This window comes from Falco biarmicus, chromosome 8 (genome assembly GCF_023638135.1).
Source record: "Falco biarmicus isolate bFalBia1 chromosome 8, bFalBia1.pri, whole genome shotgun sequence".
NCBI classification, from domain to species: Eukaryota; Metazoa; Chordata; class Aves; order Falconiformes; family Falconidae; genus Falco; species Falco biarmicus.
The window spans coordinates 15462170-15480782 of NC_079295.1; the positions used below are offsets into that span (position 1 = coordinate 15462170).

At 41.8% G+C, this 18613-nt stretch overlaps 1 protein-coding gene across 4 annotated transcripts in view; it reads left to right on the top strand.

Moving 5' to 3' along the window:
- INO80D (INO80 complex subunit D) overlaps positions 1 to 18613 on the top strand; it is a 46764-nt gene that overhangs the window by 401 nt on the left and 27750 nt on the right. The window contains exons 2-5 of one of the 4 annotated variants that reach the window (XM_056349219.1): positions 1317 to 1481; positions 9124 to 9219; positions 9328 to 9574; positions 15240 to 15988. In XM_056349219.1, coding sequence (XP_056205194.1) covers positions 9357 to 9574; positions 15240 to 15988 — 967 coding nt within the window. In that variant the 5' untranslated portion in view covers positions 1317 to 1481; positions 9124 to 9219; positions 9328 to 9356. Of the gene's footprint in view, positions 1 to 31; positions 1482 to 9123; positions 9220 to 9327; positions 9575 to 15239; positions 15989 to 18613 lie in introns of those variants that run through there. The other 3 variants (XM_056349217.1, XM_056349218.1, XM_056349220.1) reach the window with 3 other exon arrangements.

The following is an 18613-nucleotide window of genomic DNA, read 5'->3' on the forward strand; positions in this document are numbered from 1 at the left end:
GCCTCAATCCCCGGGCTCGCGTAGCGCGGCAGGCGGTGCGAAGGGTGCAGGGCGGGCGGGGAGGCGGGCTACGCGAGGCCGGGGATCGGCCGGAGTGGCGTAGGCCGCAGCGGGGGGTGAGGGGAGCCGGGGCGGGTTTTGAGGCTTTCGGGCGCCGAGGGGAGCGCTGAAGGGGGGTGAGACGGTGGCCGGGGCCCAGCGGGAGGGTCGGGGTGCGGCGCCGCGGCGCCTTTGCCCGGGAGGTGAAGGGCGGTGGGAGAGAAACGGGGGCGGGGGGGCGCTAGGCCTCAGCGCGGCGCGGCGCGGCCCGGCAGCTCCGCTCCCCGCCCCGCCGGGCCCCCCGCGCCGGGCTCCGGGCCCAAAGCGGGCCGAGCCCCGCCGCCGCCGGAGCTTGGCGGCTGGGGGGAGGCGGCTGGGGGGAGGCGGCGGGGGCGCCACGGCCGCGGCCGCTCACCCCCCACCCCCCCCCGCGCGGGGCGGCGGGGCGAGAGGGGCCACGGGACGGGGGGGCTGGGGGCGGCATTAATTTGCCGAAATGACTTTTAATGAACGGTGGTGGCCGGGGGGGGGGTGTGGGCGCCCCCTCCCCCAGCCCGGTCCGGGGCCGCCGCGGCGGAGGCGGTGCCGGTCCCGCGGGGCGTGCGGGGCCGCGCTGGCCGCGGCCTGGAAAGTTTCGCGGCGTTTTTAGGGCGCTTTCCCCCCTCGCCACCGCCGCCCGCCCCACACCCGCGGCCGTGGGGACGGAGCCGGCGGGGCGGGGGCGCCCCGGGACATGGCCGCGGTCCCCCCCCCAGCCCCCGGTGTACACCCCCCCCCCCCCCCCTTCCCTCTCCCCCCGCCGTCGGTGTCCCCCAGCGACCGGGCCTCTGGCGGGCTGATTCGCCTCATAACTTCTTTTTTCTGGGGCGGGGGGAGGCGGTTTTGGGGGTGCGGGGAGGCTGTCAGGGTGCCCCTCGCCCCACAAGCGGCCGGCACACGGGGACCCCGGCCCAGCCCGGAGCTGGCAGCGGGGGGCTGCCCCCGCCTCGCCTTTAGCCCCCCTGCCATGTGCCGGGGCCCGGGCCGAGGTCTCTCAGCCGCCCCCTCTGTCCCAGGGCCACCTGGCGACGGCGGCGACAGCCCGCTGGCCCTGTACCCCCGGGAAGGGGCCGTCTCAGCAGCCCCTGCTCTGGCTGGGCTCGAGCCCAGGCCCCCTCTTCTGTCCCCGCTGGGGGACCCCTGGCTGTCCCCACCAGCCGGGGTCCTGCAGGGGAAGGGGGTTCCTGTGAGTTGCCGCAGCCCCCCAGGACTGAAAATGAAAGGATCCTTTTTTTCAGGGAAAACAACGTCTGGTAGTTGCGAAGTGAGTCCACTGGAAAACCCACCCAGGCGCTTCACCCCGCACAGGTGACAGGGCTCCGGTTCCTAACGCGGGAGGTGTCTCGGTTTGGTCATGTCCCTTAACGTGTCTTTTAGCTCAAAATGTTAACAGTTTTGTACAGGTAACCTCACATGAATTTTGGGAATGACAGTAATGCTTACCTTAAAGCCTTATCTTATACTGCCTGATTAAAATATGTAGTTCTATAGTTAGTTCTAACTTTGTTACTTAACAACATGTGATGAAGGTTTATTTTGAGGCTGCTCTCCATTTCTGTGGATCGATAGACTTAAAATTGGCAAATTTAGGGCGGCAAATTGTTCCCCTGTAGCTGAGCACCCTCTCTTATGGGCACCCCCGTACTGGCTGTGTCTCACGCTGAGGCTGTACCCGCCAGGTACCGCTGCTGATGGCTGAACCAGAGTGCCTGTGTTCTGTATGGAGCTGCCACTTACATACCTGGTGACATTTTTGCAGCCATCTTCAACCTTTTATGTGGTTTGTTTGTAACGTATACATGCGTCAGACAAGTTTTATTAATTGTAAAGCTAAATTATCTACAGAAAGCAACCCAAAATTTCCTTAGTGGGAGTTATTTTGATGGTTCAATATTTTTATGATGAGTGAATGAAGTTGTACATGGGGCCTGGTCCCACAGAGTTGCATGTACCATGTTCTCACAGTATGGTAGATCCGCAGGAGGTTCAAATTTATTGTAATATCAAATTGAAACTTTGATAGCTTATAACTGCTAAAAGGCTGCTCTGTGAGCTCTACTGCTTTATTTTATTTGTTGAGTATTCCTACTGAAGCAAGAACAATATTCCTGTATTGTGTGAAAATAAGCTTGTTAGTCTTTGCAGTAATGGGACTAAAAATAAGACTAAGGTATTTTTTTTTAACCTCGTATGCAAGTGCAGGTTATCTGTTATTTGAATAAATAAAATACAGCCTTTTCTTTGTTCAAGTACAGATGCAAGGTATGCTGTGGTATGTTTAGTCTCTGCTTTCTCTCAGGATCATGGCTTTGATATTTTGAGATAATGTTTTAAACTGCATTTCTGTGATGTTGCAATGGCCTAAATGTTCCATTTGTTGCTGCATCTGAAGGCCAGCTTTCGGCAGCCTGGCTCGCCCTGGCAAAGCCTGGCCTGTTTATAGCCACATTGAAATAAGTGTGCTTCTGTGCAAGCATGAGAATCTGCCTGTGAGGATGTGATTACAGGATCGGGGCTTGAGACCTTCTGCTGAAATAGAGAAATCCATCTTCAAAAGACTTCCAGAGATATGGAGCCTGTCTTGAACCTTAGGTCAAGATGAGCCATGTTTAGGAAATTATTTTATTGAAATCTTTAGGAATGTGCTGTTAGCAACAATTATGAATTTACCTACTAAACATCTTTTCTCTTTAGAAATCCTGTGAAGTTTCTAAAATTCCTGGAGTCTTAAATGTGTTGTTTTTTAGGCTTTGGGCTGTCTTTGTAATGTTTTCATTAAGGTACTAATTATCAGATGAGTGAATCGGCTGAAATTAAAATTCCTGCTTAAGTTCTTTTAGCGTAGGAAAACAAAAAGAAGGACCTGTTCAGTTTTGAAACAAGAAGAGTTATTTTCCCTCATCTTGGTTATGTTTTCTGTTGTTGATTGAAACTTGTTACAAGTCTGTAAGTTCTCTGGTCATTATTTTTATTATTAGGAATAATACTTAAGTTTAATTCTATATTCATTACATTATATTCTGAAGCATAACCTTATTACCAATATGGCCTAAAATATAGTGCTGCTTTTCTGTCAATAAATTGGACGTCTTTATGCCTTTTTGCAGAGTTGAAGTCGTAGGTTTCTAACAAGGAAGAATGAGGACAATGTTGCTGCTTCTATCTTCCTAGGTGGATTTTTACATATGAAAAAAAGTAGCCCAAATTATGATTCCAGGTGGTAACTAAAAATGTTGAGTAAGATCTTAACATGCTAAGTACCTTGATATGTCAGGGTGCCTGCATCTGTGTGCAGTACCTTGACTTTGTGCAGGGCTCTTCAGAGGTCTCCTTGAGTAAGGATTGTACTCTAGTTAATAGAAGTGTTTCCTACAGGAACTTGTAGTTGACTTCCGTTGCTTCCCAGTGTTTTCTGTCTCAATTTTGATGCTTTCACTAACAAAAAGACTATTGTTTCCAGAATTAGAGCAGACTTGGTTTGGTAACTGAGCGTAGTAGAGAATTGAGCTGTTAAATGACCAGAACTAAGCCAAAGTTATGGTTAGATCACAGAATGGGGACAGAAGTTACAACTTTGTGGTGTTGATGTTGACCACAATTAGATGTGGTGCAGCTTCTCTTGATAGAACAGAGGACTTCACAGAGAGGTACTGGTTGCCTGAAGTCTGTTGGCATGAAATAGAAAAAAGGCGTGGTTTTGCTTTCTCTCTAATAATACAGGTTTTACTTATACTGACAGAATGGTTTTACTATAAGGTAGCTTTAAAAGCTTGTCTTTTTGCAATGATTTTTATGGTCTCTATTCACCTCTGAGTGAATGAAATTCCATGTTGCCCAAACTCTTAAAATCTGTGTGTTTACTGTTAGTCTCAGCAAAAAGGTCAGACAGTGGTGATGCAGGGAATTGTTCTTTCTTGGTCAAGTTGAGGAATCAACAAAACTGCTATTTATGCCATTTTTATTTGTGGAAAGGCTGAGGTTCTTGGAAATCCATGTTCCATGTCTGGCCCCAAGCCGATGGTTTCGGAATGTGTAGATGATTGTACCTTGTCTGTGAGATGTCATGAACACACAAAGTGATTTAACATAAAATCTGCACTAGTATTAGCAAAGGCAATACAACGCAGTTCATGTATTTTGTTTGGATGCAATGTGTGAAGCTCTGAGCTCAGTCCTCTTAATTATACATCTTTTAACCACTGACATATAATTGCCTCACAATTTACAATGCATTTGGGGATTCCATTGCCTAAAAGGGTCTTATGTGTGTTGAATGTCAAGTTCTGAGCATACACTTAAGAATGTATCCAGCCCACGTGATTTGAAGTATTCTGATGTTTTCAGCATGGTGTTTTCTCAAAATTACTGATTGAGTTTTGGGGCTATAATGCTTTGGGCTTTGTAATAGTGATGGGCCATTAACTTCTCTGTAGACTAGAGATGATGTGAGGTACCAGATTTCTGTGCAACATCCATCATGGTGATACTCAGTATAGTGTAGCAAAAATTGCCCTGCAAAGTTTGCTGCTACACTGTTTCCCAGCCTCTCTGAAGGACCGCTTAACTGTTTTGGGAGAGGGTCTGTGGAGTATAGGGCTACAGCTTTGTTGTCTAGGAGCTGATGAGTGCAGCAAGGAAGCTGATGATGCCTGCTTGCCAGTACTAAAAACAGTTGGGAGCCGGCTTCTTCCTATGCCTGACAGCAGGTACTGACAGTTGCACAGGTGTGTACCTGTATGTATTTAAGTCTTTCCTTTCTCTTTTTACAGTCACTTTACAAACTGCCACCTGTTGTCTTATGGACCACCAGTGGCTGCACTCAGCAGGACAAGTAGCTCTGCTCTAAGTGGTGTCGCAGAGCGTGGCTTTGTTCTGTGTCCTGCCTGTCCTTGCTATAAAGCCTTGCTGGGATGCCAAGTTTGTTGCTCTTGACGTGTCCAGATAGGGTTCTGGCCAGAGGGAGGTTTTCTTCCAGTCAGCTGCTCAGGAATAAAAAATGGGAGAAGGGGAGAAATGAATGTATTATCAAATTACAAATGTTAGTGGTAATCTCATAAGAATGTAAGAAATACCCTGGTGGGTCAGATCAGGGGTCGATCCAACCTAGTGTTCTTTCTTGAGCAGCAAGAGTAAGTGATGCTATTTAGGAAGAGCATGAAATCCCAGCCATTTTTTTAGGGTTTTCTTCTCTTACTCCTTCACCATATTTGTTAAATTAGGCATGCTAGCAGGTACATCACTTATGTCCTCATCGTCTATGAACTTTTCCATCGTCTTTTTGAATGTGATGATACTGTCTGCTTCCATAGCCTCCTATGAGAGCAAGTTTGCTACCTGTGCGTAGTAAAAATGAAGAAGTACTTCTTTAATATGTTTTTGGACAATCTCCTGCTAGCTTCATGAAATACCCCTAGTTCTAATATTGTCTGATATTATATGACCATTCTATATTCACCTTATCCCCTACCATGATTTTTTAAACCTCAGTCATCTCTTACATCATTTGGCAATGGCACACATTTCTGGATTCTCTTCCGTTCTTTCACCATTGCTTCTGACTAGCCCAAAATCTTTTGTTTAGAAGCAGTTGTTTTGAGGAAAATCTAGATACCTCAAGAAGCAGCCTCTGGCTTCTTATTCATGGGTTGTGGCTAAAGGTAGTTTGAGCATATGCAGGCATAAATTATGTTTCTGTTAAACCTTTCTGTAGCTTCAATGTAGAGTATAAATGCAAAACCCAAAACAGCTTCCAGAAAGTTTTGTACCCTGGTATTTTCACTGTGAAGTACAGCTGCTTAAGCATTTGATTTTTTCCAGGGGAAGTCCATGTTTCCGTCATCTCTTACTGAATCCTGTGGGACAAAAATAATTTCTCCCCCACCCACTATTTAGCTACATGTAGTTTCAGTTCTCTTCTGTTAAGCAACATGTGCCTATTCCATACTTGTGCTACTTTTTATGTAGCAGCAAAAAGCTCTGTTAAGAACTCCTGTATATTTTGTTCAAAATAAAATACTGCATCAGATTAAACCAGACTCAATAGCTTTAAAAGTCTTTGTTATACATCTATCTAATCTATCTAATCTATCTATCTATCTATCTATCTATCTATCTATATCTGGTTTGCTATGGATGTAAAAAGGAAAAGCTCTTTTTAGATTGAGTACAACTTTAGTCTCTGATCCTGGCAGTATATCGACATAGTGCCACTGTCTTTCAAGGAGTCTGTGTAGGAATCTACCAACAAAGATATAATTGCAAGTTTAAGAGAGTTGCTGTATGTTTTTTTTAAATATAACATTGACTGCTAGGTATATTAGCTTTCTTTTTGTTTGTTGCACGGTAGTTGCACTAATTGATTCTTATCATGGCTATATTTGCATGAGCTTCTCTTAGTGTATATATGGACCCCAAAATACCCTAAGTATTATTGTCAGTATTTTTTCTTAAATGTTTCATATGGCATTTTACTTGTCCCCTGTATCTTTCAGACAAGTGAGAAGTAAAATACTGTGCCTGTCTTGACACAGTCAAGTTAAATGCAAAAATAAGACTTAATTATGAGTTAAATCCAAAAATAAGACTGGGGCACAAGAATAAATCCAGGATTATAGTGGCTGGGAACTGTGGAGCAGTTTCTTTACAGAAGCTTAACGGAGGCACACCAGGTATGCATTTCTTACTGTTCACTTTGGAACCATTCTGAGGAACTCTTTTTCTTTGGTCTGTTGCTTGATAACCTTCCAAAGAGAAAGGTTGTTGGGTTGTGCAAAAGAGGAGAAGGTCATTGATCCATCAAAAACTCTGCAAAGCATGATAGTAGTAGCTTAAAAGAAGGTTGTAAATAGAAAGAAATAGAGAACAGCATGTGTCACCCCAGCTGCAAGATGCACTTGTTCTTTCAAGGTTTTCATCCTGTCCAGTATGCCACCAAATACAAGCTTTGGTTAACTGTTGAGAGAAGCAAACTCTGGAGCAAATGGCTTTGTCAGCTATGTTGTGTTAGAGATGCAATTAGTTAAGACTCATTTGATTACTTTTGCTGACATAGTAATGAAGGAGGCTGTCTCTCAAACATATGGGACCCAAACCCAGATCACAACTCCCATATTAGGCATGTCACCGTGGGTTTTATGTTTTTCTTTCACATTGTTGCTGGATAATACTGAAAGCCTGAAAGGCTTGTTTGGTTCTTAGCATGCTAAAGAAGAGATAGATAGTTCCCACTTCCCATTCTCTGTTTTTGAAGGGCACAGCCAACAATGAACTTTTTTGTTCTTAAGACTGGTGTGTTGTGAAGGGTCATACTCCAGTGACTGGTTTCAAATGTATATAGTGTGTGCTCTGTACTTTCATGAGCTTCCATGCCTTGAGAGAAGTTGGGAAAGGTGATTGAAACTGGATTAGGTGTCCGTGCTTGTATTGTGGCTATTCGGTGTAAATAAAGCACGAGGCCCCTGTCCCTGGGGTTCTGCACTTGCATGTGTCCATGGAAAGGGAACTATGTATATAAACAGGAAATACGAAATGATCCTAATTATTGTCAAATGATTAATCAGGTCACTTGTGCTAGTTATATTTTGTAGCGCGTCTCCATTCTGTATGCTATGTTGCATGTGTGCATGTGCAACTCTTTCAAGAATTTTAAGTGTGTTTTTAAATTTTTAGTGATCTTCTGTCCTGCTTGTACAGTTAATGAAAGGCCTAGTTTATGCAGTTTACTGTTAGAGGTGTAATTAGCATGTTTTGTTTTTGTCCTAGTGACTTAAAATTGCTTTTCTAGATCCCCCCAGTGCCATAGTGCTTGTCATTTTCTCAAGGTGCTTTTATACAAGTGGAAAGTGAAGGTTTTTACCTTCACAAGAGGAAACTGCATCTTTCCTGCAAAGTCTGCATAGGCTTCCTCCTTGCAGTGGTGTTCTTGTCATTTGTGGCTTTGGGAACAAGTAAGTTGATTGAGGTGGTAATCTGCACATTGGTCACATGCCTCTAATTTGTTATATATTTCCTGAATATCACCTCCATGTACATTCCTTTGCTTGGTATATAACACCATTGGTATATATGAAACTGAACCAAGTACTGAATCTACCATATTCAAAAGAGTTTTATTCCAGTGTTTCAGAATAGCCTGAATAAAAGCTGCCTTTTGCAGGCTAAGCTGAGTGTAGCAGAGCAGCTGCAGAATATGTGTGCTGTTAATTTGATTGAAGCTACTTCAGGGTGGGTTTTTTGTTTGTTTGTTCATTTTTGTTTTGTTTTTTGTGGTTTGTTTGTTTTTTTTAAAGGTGATTAAGCCAAAGACTCCGTAGTGTTGAGAAATGAAAAAGTACTTTAGGATTGCTTGGGCTTGCACTGTAGGAGTCTATTTTAGGGGGAAAAAAAACCCCAGCCTCTTGCTGAAATGACATTTTGGCCCTCCTGTCATCAATGGGAATACTGCCTCTGATATTATTAATGCCCGCATTTACCTAAAATAAGTACAATGAGGTAGAGAAGCTCTGAAGAACCATAATGACCTCAGGAAGGACTGCATATTGATGCTTGTAGAAGCTGTGGGCAGCTACAAGATCTAAAGACTGTTCATTGGGTGTGGTACAGAACTTGCACTGCCTGGTGAAATTATAATTTTGCAGGGTAAGGGTAGTTGCCAGCCTTTCAGTAAGCAAAGATACTTGAAGCAAAACCTCTGCAATCAAATGAGTTAATCATCATTCAACTTGATTCCTGAAAGCAAGTGATCTAATCTGACACTTAACCTTTTCAACTTGTAGCTCCTAATCACTGTCTGGTAGATGAGTGGAGTTTTCTTCAGCAGGTTCAAGTGCAGTGGCAGTAGAATTTTTTTTCCCCCCCAACAATGTCCTTTCACAGTTTCCAAAGATCTGTGACTACTGATTGAAAACTTACTGTGCTAGTGGATTTGGCTTATTGGATGCTAGCTGAACCACAGGTTTAGTGACTGCATCTGGCCACTTACTTATTAAGCAGTAATAATATCTATTTTATTCTGACTGACTTTGACCTTTGTGATATTTTCCTTAGACAATCTGCTTCATCTTGATTCATCATCATTCCAGGATAGTGGTGTCCTTGGGGCTCTCTCTTAACATTGATATGGTACAGAAGATTTAAAATCAGGTATTGTTTTGGGTCTCTCTTCCCTGCCAAAATGAAACAGACAATCTAGAATTGAATGCATTTGTTTTCTTCTGTAAGTGATTTGTCTTAATATTTTGGTTCTTTCAGCTGATGTTCACAAGGAATAGAGTCACGTGATGTATGAAGGCAAACACATACACTTCTCTGAGGTTGACAATAAGCCCTTGTGCTCATATAGCCCCAAACTGTGCAAGCAGAGGCGACTTAACGGCTACGCCTTCTGTATCAGACACGTTCTGGAGGACAAGACTGCCCCCTTCAAGCAATGTGAATATGTGGCCAAGTATAACAGCCAACGCTGCACCAACCCCATCCCCAAATCTGAGGACCGTAGGTGAGTTGTGGTTACCCATCTGCAAAGTGGGAAGTGGCTGGGACATAGGCATGAGTTTTCTTTTAAGATGCTGCCTGTTTTCAGGATGAGAGAGGAACTGGCCTGAGCGGATTGAATTCCAGGATGTTCCTTTGAGGGTTTTGTTTTAAGACCAGTAAACTTTATTTTATTTTCTGTGGGAGCTGATTACTCAGACAGGGGGCAGTAACTTACTCCCAACGAAGTTTTCAGGAGAGTTCATTGCTTTTCTCAATTTCACTATAAACTGTGGATCAAACCTGCTACACAATACCTGCTGTTCTAATTAACTTGCTTTGTCGCTTACAGTACATGCTCTTAAAAACGCCTGCTTGTTTGGCCAGCTGTGCCAAAAGCACGCTTCCATCTGCTTCTTCAGGACAAACGGCTGAAAATGTGTACTGTCTGGGCTTAGGGAGCAGTGACACATAGGGATGAATTCAGATTTACAATTCAGTGTTTGTGATTTGGTACTGATCCGTAGTGTTGTATTACTGGAATAAAATAATTATTACTCGATAACAGATGAGCCAGCTGGTAAAGTGCTGTCCACTTCCTTTCTTCTTTGCTTCCCCCCTTCCTCTCCCCCTTCCCTGCCCAAATGAAGATGCCCAAGGTGCCCAGCTATTAAATGCCTTGCAAGAGATAGTACTTGAAGTTTTTGGAGAGCTGGGAATTCAAACCAGATTTCCTGAATTGCAGCCCATATTGTAACCACAAGGACATTCTCCCTTGCTCTTTTAAGACTTCCTGAACACCAGTCTCATTGGTGCTGCTTCGACTGCAGTAGCAGAATTTGTCTTAACTTGGCTGCCAGGTATATATGACTTTAATTTTTCAGAGTCATTGTTGCAGGTTTTGCCAGTAACACTATTTAATTAGCGCATGTGTTAACTATCTGAGGCTTGGTCTGCTAGAAACGATTTTTTTAAACTAAAATATAAACTATGCCAAAAAGGAATCAAACCACTATTCACTGACCTTTCACATTATTAGCTGCCATTCACTAACCTTTTGCATTATTAGCAGTGTTCCCACTGTGCCCTACATATAACTTCCTTCTCAGCTCACAGCTCCCTCTCTTGTCTGAAACAACAGTTGGACTGTGCTCTAAATTAACTTGCACTTCACCTGCCATTTCAGTTGAGGAGACTGATGAAGTGAGAAAAAAACATGAATGTTTGTCAAAAGCTGTAGGGCAAATGCTCAAATGGCACAAGATGAATAACTTTAAGCTGTAATTTGACAGTCTGTGACTGTTTCTTTGCTACTGTACAATTGAGGCTCTTTGGAAATAAGCTTGCAGAAACGGTGGTGGAAATTGCTTGCTCAAATGGTATGCTGTAATTTCAGATGCAAGTGCTGACTGAGCCAGAGTTGCTGTTTACCAGGGGTCATACTTAAAAACAATAGAAATAATAGTACTTCATGACACTTTTTTTTAGGTCTCGTGTTCCCATGGAATTTGAGATTTTTCTTTACACCTTGAATTGAGTTCGCACTTTGTTCTTTTTGATTTTTCTCAAGTTAAAGTGAAGTGTGGTCATGACATCTGGTGTATGTTATATTAGAATAATTCAATTGCATGTCGAGTGTCACATTACAGTACTTGAAGAGGACAGCAGGTGTCTGAAGGAGAAAATAAACTTTTAATTTCAAATGAGAGGATGTGATAGTTAGAATATTTTAAAAGACTGCTTCTAAGGGCAGAGTTTAATTTTAACAATAAAATTTAATGAGTGCTAGTGATAAGACTGTGCCTGCTCTAGATTTTTTTTTTTTTTTGGCAGTCAAACCTGTATCTGCTTCTTAGGAGACTTTTTTCACACTCCTTTTGATATAAAGATGTTTGCTATGTCTGAGTTCTTCACTCCTAGCTTTTAATTTTCTGTGTACAAAATTACTGTCAGATGGTCATTTTGTCACAGTTCTAGACATGTAACTGTACATGATCAGAAGCAGGCTGTATGATGCTCTGACAGCTATCTTCTTATATACTTTTAAAGATCATAAAAAGTAAAATGTCTTAACAGGGTGCATGCGTTATGTGCCTAAAGCTTTGTAGTCTGTCCATAGATAATTTAAAAAAATTATCACTTGACCCCAGGCAGATGAGATGCTACCAGCCACAAAGATATTTAATATGCTGCCATATTATTAGATTTCTTATTAACCATTAACATTCTACAAATTAAATCTATTAATAGTGCATGACTTCATTGCCTTATTTGAAGTCTAGTTTCTCTATTCAGTATCTTGGTTTTTTTAAAGAATATGTATGGGTTGATACAGACATGAGTTTTGTATCTGTATTTCCTCTGAATACATGTCTCCTAATTCTTTCTTATCCAAATGCACACATAGTGCAGTTCAACTTAATTTTTAAGTGTAGGGTTATTACAATTCAGCTGGGTTAAACACCATTTTATCTCTAATTCTCTTTCAAGAGAATCTTTAAATACTTTGTTAACATGTGAGGTGCTCACCAGTTTATTTGGATCGTCATTTAAATAAGTGATGGAACTTGATACCAGTCTGGGATGTACTGGGAAGCAGAATGCAGTTGTAGGTAGAAAACCTCACTGTCTAGATTCTTTCCCTCCCAGTGATGTGGGAAACAGTCCAGCTGAAGCCTTCAGAACCCATCACCTTTTGTGTGCTTCATGTTACCATAGTTTTAATGGCTATCAACCTACGGCTCTTACCATGTCTGCTGACTGTTTGACCTCACCTGCACAGAGTAAGTGCCTTTGGCACTGCGTAAGGAAGGGAGGGGAAAATTTTATTAGGTATCAATGTGATACTGTCAGCTGAGACTAACTCACAGGCAGGTTATAGAAGTGCCAAAGACAGGCACATCAGAATTGGCTCTTGTAGGGCCAGCTTGACCCTAATGGGTGTCATGCTTAGAGCGATGTGAAAGGGACTCTGCTACTTGCAGGTGCTATTCCAGTCTTCCCAGTAATCTGTCTTCAATGCAGCATGAACTACTAACTCCTTCCCTGGCATGACATCTGATCCAAAGAGTTTATTGTCTTAACTCAGCTGGTAATAGACTGCTTCCAGCAGAGTCAGTTAATGTCTGTGCTGGGCTCTGCAGCACTGTGTAAAGTCAGAGCCAGATTGGGCCAGGGCCAACTAAAAGCCCATCCTGGAACCTGGAGGATGGGGAAGTGGGTGTTCATGCCTGCTGGGCTCTGCATGGGACTAGCTAGAGCCTGACAAGGCCAAGGTTGAGTTGGTGCTAATAAGTTGTGCCTAGCCAAACTGCCTGTGTGTAGCCTTCTCTACCCAGAGAAGACTTGAGTGCTCTTCCCAGTTTCTTCTTGCTCCTTTTAGTCTTAAGGTGTATCAGTCTCAGTTATGCCAGAAGATGGGGAGTTGATTGACAAGAGGCTGTAGCACAGAGCCAAGGCCATGCATATAGGAGTCTGCAAATACACGTGATCTATATTTTCATTATGTTGTAGCCTGGCGTCTATGGGTTTATGTCCAGAGATGATGCCTGTGTAAGATACAGTTGGCTTTCAGCCATGCATTATGGTCAGCTGTAAGAGCCAAAGTGATACAAAAATGATTATGTTAGAGTTAAATGAACAAGCAAAACCCTTAATAGCCTAAAGCTCAGAGAATGTTAGCAAGTGCATTACCTTTTCAAAGGTGTATTCACCTTTCCTATTTTTTGCTTTCTCTTTGTTTTTCACAATGAAAACAGACTAGCCAGTTTTACCTCCTCACATCGGCACAAGCACAAGGTGGCAATATTTAAGTTGTGAAGAATATCAGGGAAACATTTGCATAGAGAAAAAAATCTTATTTTATTGGATTAAGAGGGGGAAAAAAGTTCCCTTGTGGTTACTTTGTCTGTTTGTTGTTTTCTGTCATACTAAAAGTGCTGTTGTAACTGATCTCAATCTTTTTCAAACAAAATATTTTAAAAGTGCTTCATTTTAATTATAGGAATAGTGCTGTTGACTTTAAGGAAGGCTTTATTGAGCCCACATTATATAATTTTATTTTTAGAAGTACATCTCTCATTATGAATTTACAGTATTCCAGTGTGTTCTAATAAGGACTCCACAAATTGCTGGCTTTCAGCTTGCCTCATCTAGATTTATTTATTGCTTACAACTTAATGTAATAAATAAATTATTTAGACAGTAATAAGTAGCAGTACTTTTCAGCCTTTTTTGATTTGTGAATTGTTACGGGTATGAATCCCTTGAGAAGCTACATATATGGAGATCATTACAGAGCATATATGAATTTGCTTTTTCGGTTTTACCTTTTATGGACCCTTTTAGAAGCAGTTCACACATTACTTCTTTAGGGGTGGGAGAACAAGTTGAAAGTCATGAAACTGAAGTGTTAAACCTTTTTTGGGATTTGGTTTGGGGTTTTCTGCTATTTTTTCCTCCATGAAGACCAGGAATAGTTTCCTTTTACCCTATTTGTTCAACAAAACTTACTTTTCTCAGATTCATACTGATCAGATTTAAAAGAACACCTTAATGGGTATTTCCTTGTCTTGTCCATAAATGCCTTGATGTAGACATCACTCTTTCCTCATATCTTTGTTTTCATGTATAAGCTGCAGGTTGTAGGTGGGATCCTGCAAGGGCAGAAGTCTGGTTGCTGGTGGCATTCTACAGAGGCAGGAGGGCCTGCCTGTGTGAAACAGGAAAAGGATCAGATCATGGTTCCTACATTTCTATCACCTGCTTGTTTGAGTCAGACAAAAATAAATTGTTTAGTACTTAATTTATGGCCACAGACAACATATTATAACTCTTCTTTAATTTTCATGACAAACTTTTAATGACTTTTTAATCTTTTTTTTTCCTCTTTTAAATAACATGACTTTAAAAGCTTTTCTTATATTAAAGAGCTTAAAATCCATGTTTGTGGATTGTATGTATACATATTCCTGGCATTGTGTAAACATTTTCTAGCAGCAAAGTATTTCTTTTAAACTAGATTTTTGTTTGAAGAGCATTCAGCTAATCCTCTGGCCACAAAATTCATCATGTTAAACTACTAAAACAGAATTTAAATATTTATGCTACTTGTTCATTAAGTGCAGATAGTGACCCTTCTCAGCAGGAATCTCAAGTGAGATTGTCCATATAAGAAACTGCTCCCTACTATAGAGGAATTCATAATAATAATGTGTGTGTTGATGAAAATGTTAGCTACTTCCAGTGAAAGAACAGCCACATGAAAGGAAGTGGTCTTCAAATGTACTTTTTCTTAGGAGCTTTTGAAATGAACAGAGTTAATGGCTTGAGTTCTTACTGTTTTATGTATCAGACAGTCAATTTGTTTTGTTCGCTTTGTTTTGTGAGTATTTACCCTATTAGAGAGTAAATATTCTGAATGATTGTGTGTGAATCTCCTATGAATAACGGCTGAAGACTTTTAAGATTACAAATTGTCACTTGTGTAAGTTTTTGTTTTCTATTACAGGTTGGGAACGCCAGTTACCTGTTGTATTAGAAGCAGTTGTGTACACTTACAAAACCTCTTGTGTTTTGATCTGTATTCACATGAGATGGGGGAGTATGGGTTTTTCTTTAGTGATGTCTGTTTTCTTTAGATTTTACTTTCAAGAGCTGAGCTAATAACCGACTGCTTTTACTTTTCAAAGGTACTGCAACAGCCACCTGCAGGTACTTGGCTTTATACCGAAAAAGGAGAGGAAGAAAAAGAATGATCCCATAGAGGAGGTAAAGGTCAGGCATCAGATGGATGCTATGGCTTTCAGTCTGACAGTGCCCACTCTGGCCTTGAAGATGCCCAACGGACTGGATGGGATGTCCCTCTCCCCGCCAGGGGCTAGGCTTCCTCTCCACTACCTGGAGGCAGAATTAGAAGACCCCTTTGCTTTCAATGAGGAAGATGATGACCTAAAGAAAGGGGCAACAGTGAGGAAGAAGTTGCAGAGCAAGTTGGCTCAAAACCGGCAGCGCCAGAGAGAGACAGAGATTTTAAAAGTTCGCCAAGAGCACTTTAGCCCCCTTCCTGCACCTTTGCAGCAGCAGCCTCTGCAGCAGCAGCACTCTCATCTGCCACCTTCATCAGCTTCGTTAAAGCCGACAGGGCTACCGCAGGGCGTAGTCTGCAAGTCACCTCAACCTCCGAACACCAGCCTACCAATGCAGGGAGTGGCACCCACCACACACACTATAGCACAAGCCCGGCAGTTGTCTAACAAGAGACCTCTGCCTCTCCTGCCACCTGCTAGGGCTCCTGTCGTGGACCCTCCAAGGACTGATCGGGTCCTCATGAAAGCCACAGCCTTCTCTCCGCACCTGTCCTGCATGAGCCGACTACAGAGACTGGTGAAACTGTGCACTCGAAAACAGCAGCTGGACACTGATCTGTTTCCACATTTAGGTGGGTAGATAATAGATGCACTGCCACCTTTTTGTTTTTTGGGTTTTTTTTCTAACCTGAAACCAAAAGACAAAAGGGGAATGTCTTCCTAGCCCTGTTCTGCATTTGTATGTGGTCCTTACAAAATAACCCTGAACTAGATAATCTCTTAGTTCGTTCTTTAGCCCTGTTCTCTATGAAGGGAATGCCTGGACCTGTCACATATGGTTTATGGCATTGGTTGTTCTTAATATTCTGTTAACCTTTTGAGAAATCAAGCCAAAGTGTAAAAAAGATTGCTTGGATGATACAGGCATTGTATAGAAGGTTTGCAACTTGAGTAGTAAAGGTGACGCCAGCTGTACCTACACGAGTGGAGAAGGTTAGATTGAATGTTAGATATGTGACAAGTGCACATTGCAAAAGGAGTGCAAGTAAAAGCTTGGAGATTTGGCCCATAATTCTCTACAGATCCAAATTTCCAGTTGACTTGGCTGGGAAAATTGGAGCGTAAGAGAATTTTTCTTGATGGGGCCTATTCATGTACAGAATACGGATGAGCAAAAGCAAAAGACTACTGCAGGAGGGCAGCACCGTTACAGAAGGTAGTTGGAGGGGTGGAGACTTGGCCACATACCAGTGCAGGAATAGTCTCCTCCTTATTATCTAGAAACTGTAATAATGGATTGCTGCTTGTGATAATGTAACTAAATACAACCAACTTGCTGCTATGGCAGTAGTGCTCTATAAAGCTTTAAAAAGGGAGCTGACCTTGTAGCTTATTTGTCTGATTATGAATAGAGACCTAGGTACACCTAACTGTTCTTCTTACCTCCCTCACCTTCCAAAGTTTACTTACTTTTCTGCTTACTTTTAGGTTGTACTGTTCTAACAAGTAAAATACTGACAGGGAAAAGGGAGATAGGAGTGAGTGTATGATATTAGAGCAGGAATGCCGTTTATGATGTTGAAAAAAAAAAAAAGACTTCAAACAAATCTGGACATTCTTCATATAACGTCTTATTTAATTGAAACATCTGTAATTTTTGCTATTTCAATTAACCTTTTTTTTAATTTGCTGTTAAGATCTGCCCTTTGGCACTCATGGGATAGCTTCACTGTTTGTTCAGAAGATAATTAGCATCCCATAGCATGTCTCCAAAGAATGTTGTTCTTCAGAAAACCACTTTGATGGTCCTACATATAATGCAGGTCGTTTGAGGGATGGCAACTCCAGAGGCATTGCTGAGTGTCACAGACCCCAATAGCTTAGAAAGTGACCTGCGTTTTGAAAGACTGTAGAAAGATCACTTTGTGTTTAATGTTTTACATTCTCAAGTGATGAAGAGGATACATTTTCCTAAAAAAAAAAGGCATAGTTAAAAAAACTGATTAGACCTATAAATGTACAGTTATGCAGATGCATAACTGTATGTGTGTGCAATTAGAACATTTTCTATTTGGAAAGGAATGGAATTCACATATTAATTATGTGAGAGTGGAAAATATATTTGTTATTTATTCATAGTATGTCTTAATATTAAAGACTAGTTGTGCTGGTTCAGAGAATTTCAGAATGTCTTTATGATAGAGTAGCACTAGAGACGACTGCACAGAATCTTTAAAAAGATGCTGCCAGTTTTATGTGTACCTACATCAGAGCCATGTAATTGGATATTAATGTAATTGCAGTCTTCAGTGTAAGTATCACTGAATCTGGATTAGATTTTATTCCTTAATTTCTGCAACACCCGTTAGAAGCAAAACAACGCAACCTCTGATTTTATTTTTAAACTCTGGATAAATAGTTTGTTACATGGTATCAATTGTGGACATCTTTATCCAATGATTAAGTTGTTTTTTCATTCCTTTATGGAAGTCGTGAGAGTAAAAAAAGAGTTGAAAGTCTAATTCTGGCATTTTATCAAATGTCTTAAGAGATCTTAATTCAGTTCAAATGCGTATCATAAAAATAGGAACAAAGTATAGAATTTTCAGGATGCTGAAGTTCCTGAAAAATAGGGTTTCTGATATTTCTGGTTTATGTTAGTGTTGCTTCTAAATGATGAAGGTGCTCCTCACAATTCTTTTCCATGGGTGTGTCTAATTCTGAAAGTAGGTGACCAGGTACTGATGCATTTCCTAAACTCAAAGCATTTGACTTCAGTATCATCCCAGATGTAGTAGTTTGGTTTATTTTAAGCAAAAATAAAGTGCCCCTTAACTGTATCCCAACTGCTGCTCCGTTTTCAAGGAGCACACAAGGAAGTGAAAGAGTAATAATGCTAGCTTGAAAATGCAGCTATGAGATTTTATCCCACCTGCTGCAAGGAATTGGCAAGAATTCCACTGGATGTAGGAGAGAGAGTAGGAAAAACTGCAAAAGTGGAAGGTCCAGATAAAATGTTCCACCTGAGAACTTACTGGACTCTGTTTCTGGCTGTCCTGCTCAACGATTGTGTTTAGCTTGACTAAGTGAGGCTGTTGGTGCATACAGTAAGTTGACTCTACTGCATCATCATTAAGTGAAAGCATGCTGGTTAGTAAAAGTGCAGGAGTATTTGCATCTCTCCCTTTAGCGCTCCTTTCATGCTAATGCATGCATTTGGCAGGCAATTACAGAGACTGAGCAGAGGAGCATCTTTT